General features: G+C 44.6%; 1 protein-coding gene across 3 annotated transcripts in view; it reads right to left on the bottom strand.

Annotated features, from left to right (window-relative positions):
* The window catches only part of WIPF1 (WAS/WASL interacting protein family member 1), a 57,184-nt gene that overhangs the window by 5,105 nt on the left and 41,091 nt on the right, over nt 1-10,988 (bottom strand). For all 3 annotated transcript variants that reach the window (XM_064660800.1, XM_064660798.1, XM_064660799.1), the window contains exons 4-8: nt 10,253-10,382; nt 7,866-8,042; nt 5,429-6,190; nt 2,784-2,996; nt 1,030-1,143 (exon numbers count right to left, since the gene is read on the bottom strand). In XM_064660800.1, the coding sequence (XP_064516870.1) occupies nt 1,030-1,143; nt 2,784-2,996; nt 5,429-6,190; nt 7,866-8,042; nt 10,253-10,382 (1,396 nt within the window). The remainder of the gene's footprint in view (nt 1-1,029; nt 1,144-2,783; nt 2,997-5,428; nt 6,191-7,865; nt 8,043-10,252; nt 10,383-10,988) is intronic.

Genomic DNA, 10,988 nt, shown 5'->3' with positions numbered 1-10,988 from the left:
CTTTACTGATTTATGCAAACACATACCTTCTCAGTGCTATTTGCCACACATGCAAATTTCAATGAAAAGTGGCAAGCTCTAAACACAATAACATTTCAAAGCTCTTAATGTTTTTCCCTATATGAAGATTTTCATTGCAAACTCATGAAAGAAAACACAAAAAAATGCATATGTTATTTTGCCTCTCTTTGTGGAGTAATAAAAATGGGATGAAAGCTAACAGGCCATAGTGAAGGGTCAGAGACTAAGAGGAATTTCTGCTTCAAACCAAAACCTCATAATTTGGAAACAAGAGAGAAACATCTGAGTGTACAGATGATTCCAGGATAACTATGGGCCACCAATGTCATTGGTTGCGAAAGAAGTAAATTGATCCTTGGGTGTATCAGGCAAAATACCACTAACGAAGACAGGAAACATTTGTGCTGCTGTAGAAGACATATTTGAAACCTGAACTGAAACAGCATGTCATTCTGATTGGAAAAGACAAAATCAAACTGAAATATATACATAAGCAGCCCTGATAATCAGAGAACATAGCTTGGAAGCAAAGTATAGCACATCCAGATTTAATCAGCCCAGCAAAACAAAAACAGAGAGGAGGATATGACTGTTGTCTTGAAAAATACTAGGGGTTTAACACACAAGAAGGGAGGAAAACTAAACTCAGGGATGATGCTGACACAAGAATAAATGAGTTGTGCATAAATTTAGATAGGAAATGAGGAGGAAGTCCTAGGGGATTTTGTGGTTCTGGCTGCCTATAGCAGAAGGGTTGACTATAATGGCAGGGCTGGTCGCTTACAGTACATGTTTCAACTGAGAAGACAAACAATTCTCCCCTCAAATACAAGTTTAAGAAGGTTTGTGCCTGCAAACCTGCATTTAGCTTTTCCTGTGTGGTGAGGAAGGGTGACCAGATTGTTAGTCTGAGAAGTCTTGAAACCTCAGAATCCAGTCTATTTCCCATCCGCATTGTTTTTAGGATAATACATTGAAATTCCAACAGCAGAGGTGAAATAAACTTACCTCTACTTTCATTTCTTGCTAGTTTACTGGGATAACTTCTGTTCATGGGCACATATGGCTCTGGAGGTGGCAAATCAGATAGAGGATGAAAAGAAAATCTGCTTTCCCATTCATCTGAAAAAAATCCATGCAATTTACCCATTAGTTTTCTGACACAGCTTAGGAAAGTCAATTGACATTAATATCACGTTTAATGGATGTTTTATATTGTAAAATGCTTACATAGCTGAGTTTTGAACCAGCATTCTGTTAGCAAGTCAGAGAAGAAGATGCTTTAGGTTAGTTTGAGAATGAAAATTCTTATTTACTGTAACTGATCACTTAGACAGTTTAATGCAAAATGGCAGATCAGGAAAACTGCCATAATTCCACTAATAAGTGAAATAAGTTTTACGCTCCCTTCCATGTATAATAGATCTGCTTTTAACACACACAGACACACAGACATACATATATATGTGCTACCAGAACTACGTAGTGTCTTCTACTTCAGAACAGTATTTTGTTGCTGGTATAAAATTTTCTGATACTCATATGTCATTGATATACAGAGCTCAAAAACATCTCCTATAAGCAGTGTTTTTTCTTTCTTAATATTTATACTGGAAAAAGAAAATTTGGGGGCATTTTGATAAAATTTATGACAGAGAATCCTATATGTAACTAGTGTCAAAAATAGAAAAATACAGCAGTTGCAATTCTCTTTAGACTACACAGGCCCTGTTGCTGTAGTTCCTGAGTCTATAGGATTCTAAGGAATAAAGCAAGCTGATAAGTTTCTTCATTGAAATAACAGGAAATGTTCAAAGAGCTCTGTTCTGAACCTGAATTTGAAGGCCTAAGGAAGAAAGTGTGGGCTATCCTAAACTTTGTAACTTCTTCACTTGTTTGCTCCAGGACTTTGTAACCACAACTTTCTTGCAATATTGTTATATTTTATTGCATAATGTAATGAACAGCTGAGTAAGTTTCACCTGGCATTAGTACATGTGGTTATTGCTGGGATCCAGTTTTTCTATGTCTACTCCCAATGGTTGCAATCAGAAATCAGTGTGTAAAAGAGCTGCAGGTTCTGAACTCTGCAAATGACTTGTGTAGGAAAAAATGCATCTGTGACCCACCTGCCTTATCTGATGTGTGAAGATGTTTCAAAAGCGTGACTTACAGTTTTATTTTCTGTTTGCTTTTTTTAACCTTATAAATGTCAGAAATACCAATTTTGTCCTCCTGTAATTAGCTGAAGGATTTATCTGTTCTATGCAAATAGAAAACAATTAAAAAGAAAAGCATGATGAATCTTTAAAACACGGCAGTCTTGGACCTCATCTTTTCAATAAACACTAGCAGAAATAGATACTTGACATTTTCAGCAACATTCTGACAATCTCTTCACTCATCTGTTTTTCAGTTTTCAGTTTTGAGTCATCTAACTTGTTCTGACATCCAAAATGTCAGTGTAGCTATGGTTTGAACTCACAGTAGAGTTGAAACAATTCCCTACATTTTTTCAGGGTATTTTTGAAAGAGTTATTTTGGAGACTGTATTGATGACTTTGCAGTTCTGCTCTATGTATGGCATATTTACTCGATTCTTACTTGGCAGGGTTGATTGAGATCCCAGTGATACTTCTGTTGGTCAGAAGTCAAAGGTCAGCACCAGAAACAAAGTCTCTATCCCAAACCTTTTTTGACACATTAAGGCCAAAATAGTACACTGTTTCTATCAAAGGCAAACAACTGGGAGGATGGCTTACCATCGCCTGGATCCTGGAAGCCATTTCTGACAGCTGATGAAGGTGGTGGCGGCGGCGGTGGTGCTGCCGAGCCCGGCCGGTCTGGGGGAAGCGGAGGTCGGGGTCCACCTCTTGGGCTGTCCAGCCCTGCTCGGGAAGGCAGCTGGGGAGTAGCGGGCAAAGCCCTTGAAGTGCTTCCATTCCTGCTTATGGGAGGAGGTGGTGGGAGGGGGCCTAGAGCAAGACAAGAGACAAGCACACAAATGCTGTTAGCACCAGGGGTTATTCTGTTGGGATGCCTGCATCCCAAGCCCTCCCACTAACAAAACAGAGAGGAAGGGCTGTCTTAGGGCCCTTGGTCCCAAGTGGTAATGGCCTTCAGCACCCACTTCCCTGCTCCCCAGGGCTCCCTAGGGAGTTAGTGCTGATTTGAAGAGTACAGCTCAGGGGAGCAGGGTATATCTAAACATAAATACACCACAGTCTCCATATTCCCATTACTCTCAGCTACAGAGGTCTCTGTAGAAGTGCTGGTCCTTGAAGCTACTTTTAAACCACTCTAACTTAGCAGTGGTCACAACAAGAAGAAGTTACAGCTGGAATTCAGGGTGTTGTGGAGGTCCAAGGCAAGAGAACATGTAGAAGAAGACATCTGCTACCCTCAGAGGTTCTTTGTCCATAGGGGTGGTCCCCTCTGGGTCACAGCCTGGATCTGTGGTGGCACACAGGGGAGTTCAGCCCAGGAATGGCAGCATTAAGCTGCATCACATCAGCTCACTTATTTATAAACAAATAAGCTGCATGACAAGTTTTTTGGTAGTTGGAGCATATCCATCTCCCTCTAAACTGGAAACAGACCTCACACATAGACTGGCATTTCCAGTGTTTGTGTATCTGTGTAACTGGCACAGTGACATGACAGGTCAAATACAAAGGCACAGCCCACGTAATACAGGACCAGGGCTATCCTGAGGGCAGGGGAAGGGTGCTGATATAAGAAAAGTAAATAAAGACAAGAAAGCGGCTGCTGCCAAGGAGAGAGGTATTCATGGTTAGGATACAAGGAGGTGAAGCAGAGGGTGTGGAGGGCTATGCGTGTTCAAAGCCTCACTACCTCTATTTAGCATAGTTGGGCAACTGACAATTATGTTCATTTTTATGGAATGCTCCCCTGTCCTGATGAAACCTATCTACAGACATGCATTTTGAAAAAGAGAGCAACAAATACTGTGTCTCCACCAACAAGCACTGAAACATCTTTCAAGAAACATGCTATACTTTGTGGATTTTCCCCCCCTTCTTATTTTATATATTACTCAAGTTTGCCTTCAGGGAATGGCTTCTAAGAATGAGAAGCATTTAGCAACTTTCAGAATAGTTTTGCTTGCTCTCTCTCTAAACCTAGCTAAACTCCATCGTCTATATCGAACTACTGCAAAATAGCTGTATTTATGTTTATAACTTATTGCTACAACTTCCTTCTACTTAATAAGCCAACAGAAAGGTAGTGCAGGTTTGCTAAAACCACTTGCTTCAGGAAAGAGTCAACCAGGAAAGCACTAGTGGAAGCTGAGGCCATCATGGAACAAGCTCTTGGAATTGCAGACATTCTCTGCAACTTTCCATCCTCCCAGTCAATTGTGTCAGGATTTCTCTGATTTATTTACTGCAGGCTGCACTAGCATTATGCCATTCTTTGGGCTGGCAACCAGCTCCACAAAGTATGGTTTCGGGGCCAGTATTTTCTGTAGCTGCACAGCTGCGGCAGGTGCTGTGCTACTGCAGATCCAGGCTGCTTCAAGGAGCTGGAAAGTAACACAGGTGGCTGTCACCAGTGGGAGCTCCCATGACATTCGTTTCTATTGTCTAGGACTGTTTTGAGATGATTTCAAACTTCTATTCCAAAGGATGAAATGAAAGGCAACTCTACTGAGCTTCACAGCATTATCTTCTGGGCAATGCTTTTCGCCTCATGATGTTGCAGGGCCTGGCTGTAACTAAATTCTCTCATCTCAAATGGGAGAACCATCAGGTATTACAGAGCTATGATGCACAATTCTTAAAAGTTATGAACAATAGTTGTCACAGAGGACAAAGTATATTATGAAATAACTCAAAGGAGACATTTCTACTTTCAAATTTGATATCTACATATGGTAAGTAACAATTTATTCACACTGTAAGAACTGCTATTATATTTAACAACTGTTGGTTAGGTCTTTTATTAAAATAATTTGTATTTGGCTATGTTTGTGCCTCCCAACACGTAGAAGGTCAGGTTTCACAAACCTCCATTCATGAGAATGCCACCATTAACTCACTGGTTGACTCAGGAAGGCAAATGCTGTCACCCACCAGAAGCCAGGTAAAACAGCTTCTCTGCATCAAAAACTCTAATGGGGAAATCCCATTGGCAACCCTTTTCAATTACAGTAATTATAATGAAAGTTACCAAGATCTGCAAAAGTACACGTGAGTATGCTGGTGATGCACTGTGACTTTCCTTAAGCCATCGTGATGCCCATAAACCCTCTCTTCCAACTGCAGAATCCTTAGTGCCTCACACGGGTGCCATCCTGGCATGTATTTGTCACCCATGTGAAGCCGGTGCGTGCATGGCCCAAGAACCCTCGCCCAGTTCCCCGCGCCCACCCGTTCCTCCCTACCTGAGCGGCCGGGCGGGTCCCTGACGGGCGGCGGCGGCCTCTCGCTGGGCGGCGGGGGCAGCGGTCCGGAGCGGCCCCCGCCGGGCGCCGGGCACGACCCCAGCGAGATGTTCCTCTGCGGCAGCCGCGGCATCTCGTCGCCGCCGGCGGGGGCGGGCGGGACGGGGGGCGGCCCCGGCCGGCTGGGGGGCGGCGGCGGGGGCGCCGGGGCGCCGAGGGCGGGCCGGGGGGCGGCGGGCACGGGCGGCTTGCTGTTCTGCGGCGGCGGCGGGGGCAGCGGCCCGTCCCGGGCGGCGGACGGCCGGTGCCCGGCGGGGGGCGGCGGCGGCGGCGGCTTGTCCTCCGCCGGCCGGCCCGGGGTGGGCGGCAGCGGCGGCCGGCCCGAGAACGGGGGCGTCGCGCCGGGGCCGGGCTGCCGCAGCGGCCCGGCCGACCCCGCGCCCCGGCTGCCCGGGAACGGCGGGGGCGAGGGCCCCAGGCTGGGCTGCCGGGTCACGCCCGGCACCGGCGGCGACCCCCGGTTGTGCAGGCTGGAGGCGATGGGCCGAGGCGTGCTGGGCACCGGCGGCGGCGCCGCCTCGGGCTTGGAGCCGGCGTCGGGTCTGGGCGGCGGCAGGCGGCTCCTCTGCGGGTCGGGGGCGGCGGTCCTTGGCCCCGACGGGGGCCCCGGGAAGCGCGGCGGGCCGCTCGGCGGCGAGAACGGCTTGGCGGCGGCGGAGCGGCCTCCGGGCGGCAGGACGGGCGGGCGGCCTCCCCCGGAGTCTGCGGACACAGGACAGGGGCATGAGCGCCGTCGGAGCGGCACTGCGGTGCCACACTAGCCGTGTCCCGAGGCACTGTGAGCGGCTGGGGAGCAGCCCGGCACGGGGCACACCAGCCCTGGGGCTCAGCATCAACCCCGGCAGCACTGGGGAACCATTCCAATAGCAGGTTACAGCCCGATTATTGCTTATGAGGGACGACTTCAGTGTCCGGAAAGTAACACGAGTGATGCAGCCATCACAGCAAGCAATGACACAGGGAGGGAAGAAATGGTAAAGAACAAGTATTGGATACCATCAACCTGAGAGCAAAGAAATGTTAGCTGTGATATATAAATAATTGTGATTCGTGGAACAAATGAGTGATTACATCAAAATAAAACAAACGGATTGTAAAACTTAATTACACCCCCATAAAGAAATAAAACAGACCCTCACAAGGTCAAGAGGCCTAAAACCTCCTTACTATCCTAAGGATAAAATATAGTAGAACTTTAAATCTTTAGGCGCCTGTTCGTCCAAGACTGCATGAATTATGACTGGTTGTAGAGATAACCCTTTTAGCTTTAGCTGTAAGAAAACCCATATATTAAATACTTAGCAAAAACCTGTAGAATGTATATGTATATGATATAATTAATATGCATGAAGTAGCTAAGATAAATACTAAATGTACCCTGTAGTAGGGGTGTGCAGATTTGGGAAACTGGTCTCATTTCTGTCACCCAGCCGGCTGCTTGCTTTTACCATATAATAAACTATTATTCGAAACTTATAAAAACTCGAGACTTTGTTTATCACATTAGCTTTTAAATGATCTTTAACAACAACAGCCCTTTCTAGTAGCTGTTATCTAAGGATGTAGTTGTGCGCATCAGGAAGATGGCAGCAGGCCCTGCAGTTGAAGAAGTACTGTTCTGTGATGCCAGGAACTTTTGTGTTAATACAAGTTCCCAAAATAGACTGTGACACAATAGAAAATACCAGGTCCGAGAGCCTGTTTTGTACGTGTGCTGAAAAATTTTGTTAGGCTATAAAATATGTAATGTTTGTAACACCCTACAACCCCCATTGCACAGTCCTTCAACAAGCACAAAATCCTCTTTCCTTAAAGTTTCAAAACTCACTGGCCCCGGATGTCCTTCTTTTCAAAGGGCATGAGGCTCTGGGCAGCTGTTTTGTCAGCCAGAAGTACAGTGCCTGCCCCAGACAAGCCTCCAACTGCAGTGTGTGTACCAGCCAGCTGGGATGCCTCATGCGCTCCCCAAGCGGCAAATCACGCTGTTGTAGAGCTGATGCAGATGTATTTTCCATTTGGAAAATAGATCTTTTTTCCTGGTGCACAAGAAAATTAGCCTGGATCCTCCTATGTTCCCCTCTGGTCCTGCACACCAATAGCTGAGGCAGGACCTAGTCTGCCTGACTGTACTTTGCAAGCAGCAATTCAGCAATGCCAAGATCTTTAGTGTTCATCAATAACTAAGAGGATGGGTGGAAAGGGAGTCCCACCTCTCCCTCATAACACCTAATAGTAAAATAAAACAAGATTCAAGCTGAAAATTACATTTCCTAAGAGTCTAAGATATTTGATGGCTTTTTCAATCCCAGCAGGTAATACGAAGGTTTTAAGCAATATAATTTATTTTTTCACACTGGAACTGCAAGATCTCTCTTACCGGCATCCCGACTTGCAGCAGATCTGAGCTTTGGCATTCCTGCTTGAAAAAGGCCTCCAAGGCCTGGTGGTCCACCGCTACTGAAGCCGCCACCACTGCCACCACCAAAACCCCCACCGCTGCCACCACCACCTCCTCCAAAGCCACCGCCGCCACCTCCACCAGGTCCTTTGGGTTCTGTTGGAAAAAAAAAAATCCTCCATGTTAGTGAAGCAAGACTGATCCTGAAAAGTCATCTCTTCCATTAGAGCAATGCTTGCAGCTGGTGCAAAATGGATGAGCTTTCAAAATACACAGGGTTTGGATCATCACAGCTGCCATCACCAGCACTGTTGCACTGTGGCAGAGGTGGTGTGATAACCATAGCCCCTGTGTTTTATTAAGCCATCAATTTCCTTTAGTCTGCTCTGGACTAGAAAGCAGATAAAATTGCTGTGGAAAATTTGGAATTGAGCATGAATGGGACCTCTAGAATATCATGTTGTCTTTGTTATCATCTTAGTAGCTTCTTTCTGTTTCTTTGTACTTCTGTTCTCTTATCCTTGCCCTCCACTTCTCCATAAGCAGAAACAGGGCAATCTCATGGAAAATAAGGAAGGAAGGAGGAAGACAGAGGGTCCTTCCTCTTGAAGGTGTGTCTGGTGATCGCTTCTGGGAACACACCTCTCATTATTGATGGTGTTGCAACATCTCTATTTATCTAAACAAAGCTTAGTAGGGAAAGAGATCCCATTTCTGATTACTTTTCTGTAGATTCGGAAATGCAGTGATGAGATCATTAGCTGTTAATGTTTCCAATAGGCAGGAATTATTTTATCAGCTCCCCCTCCTTTCTCTCTTCTTTCTCTCTAATGTCAGTATTTCTGCTGTGACAACACTGAGTTGCCAAAAGTAAAATGAAAGTGTTTCCACAACTACCAGTACAGAGAAGAGCCCTATTCAGAGCATCACTGCCAAATGAGCAGGCCCACAGGTTGGGATATCTGTCGAGATCAGTTCTCAGATGATGGGCTGCATGGACAAGGATCAATGGCTTCATCTCTTGGAATCTTGATTTCCACAACTTTGGGTTGGCAATAATTTCACTGACTTTACGGTAACTAAAACTTGTGGATCAAAAGCACTTCTAAAAATCCCTCCAATTAAAAAGGAGGAAGAGTGTGTCCGTGGACGCATGTTTCACATTATCCTTCTCAAGCACGTCAGCTCGGTTTGGCTCTGATTCACACAGGGTGTGAACCTCTGGAGAAATGCTGCTACTATGGTTAAGTCTTTCATCATGATTTGTTAATTCATGTAAACAAGATAATAGGCTGCGTAATTTTTATCTTACTGTTTACCCCCTCCTTTAATCCCCTCCAGCTCATTACAATAGCTAGAATGTGCAGCTTCACATTCAGAGATAATAAGGGTTTAAAAACTGTAGCTGGCTGATTGCAGGACTGCATCTATTTTTTAAAATTATTTTTATTTGGTCATACTCCTCTCGGCATTTCCTGCTTTCCTCATCATCTTCCTAACACAATCCAGCCTTTAACTGCATGGCCAAACCTAAACTGAGGTGTACCACATTTGCTAATCAGTCTATAGAAGTGTCTTCTCTCCTTAGGCAATAAATCCTGTTCCTCTGTCAGAGCAGGACTGTGTTCTCCTCACACTTCTCCTGTTTCTGGTCTGTCTTCCCAATATTTTTGCTTCATGGGCTTTTCCAGCCTCCTCTCAGCACCTACCAAGATGTTCTGTGAGACACAGCAGCAGCACAGATGGATGGAGACTTTGATTCCATTCAGGTAAGTGGAGACACTGCCTTGTGCCACAGTACTGGTGGGCAGGCTGGGCAACAAAGCTCAGCCAAAAAGATAACACCCCTGAGTCACTCCAGGAATGGTAAAACTGCGTGCAGAGTGACACACAGGTGGAGTTGTGGCTTGTGGCTGTGGTTCTGCTTTAAGTGGTACTGGGGCCATTAAAGAGCCAATGGTGTCATACCAGACACGCATTTATTCTTATATTGTTTATGCAAAAGTAGAGTCTGAAATTCCAATTTATTCTCTGTGCTCTCCTCAGTCCTGATGGGGGTTTTGTTTGCCTGATCTGCTGTAGCTCCTCAGCAGAACTCCTAGTAGGGCTTGCATAGTTTTCCAATATAAGCAAACAAGAAAATAAACTGCTATATGAGGATAAGCAAACAAATTAACATTCACATTTCATAAGCAGTACTTGATTTCTCAGCTGACTATTCATCCATGATGAACAGAATTTACTTTTATGCATGCCACTACTGGCACTTTATTTTACCTACAGTTCATCTGATGATAATTTTCTGCATTCAGATGTGTAGAACCATTCACACCTAGAGATGCTACAACATATAGAATCATACTTACTGTCTAAAATTGGGGCACTTCTGTCATTAGTAACAGTCTTCTTGAGCTTTTTTCCTTTGGTAATATCAGATAATAGAGCATTTCTCCCTGCTTGTTCTGACCTGCTTAGGGATGGCTTTTCTGTATTTGCCTGCAAAATAAAATTAAAAATGAGGAGGCAAAATAAACCTCAACTTCTAGATAAAAGTTCTGTTCAAATATGGTAGTTACTTGAGACTCCAGTTTCAGTTTGAACAGCACTGGAGTGGGTAGCATGCCATGTCTATTTTTGTGAATGATGTTAAAGGTAGTTGGCCTTGTTACTGACTCAAGGCCCCAAACACTGCTACTATTCTAACCCACACTAATCACCAGAAACTGAATACTTCCATGTGAATTCACATTCTTTAAACTCAAGATTCAGAGTTTCTGATTTTTTAAAGCCAAGGCATATCTATGGCAAATTACATGCATAATCTGATTACACAAGAAAATGAGCATTCTTGAAAGTTGTAGTGAAATACAAATTCTAGATAAATCGGAAGAAAGATGGGCCTTTATCTACTATTTTAGTTTTGTTAGGAGTATTTAAAAATGGCAATCGCTACTTCCATATATAGACCTCTTCATCTAGATCAAATGAAACCTTTAGGTTTGTCTCAATGGTCCTCTCTTTTCAGTTTATGTTTTGTTGACACAGTTTTTCAAGGAATAACAAAAAAACCCCAAACCATACACATACATATGCACATATATA

This window comes from Pseudopipra pipra, chromosome 7 (genome assembly GCF_036250125.1).
Source record: "Pseudopipra pipra isolate bDixPip1 chromosome 7, bDixPip1.hap1, whole genome shotgun sequence".
NCBI classification, from domain to species: domain Eukaryota; kingdom Metazoa; phylum Chordata; class Aves; order Passeriformes; family Pipridae; genus Pseudopipra; species Pseudopipra pipra.
This window is presented reverse-complemented; position numbering and strand designations above follow the sequence as displayed.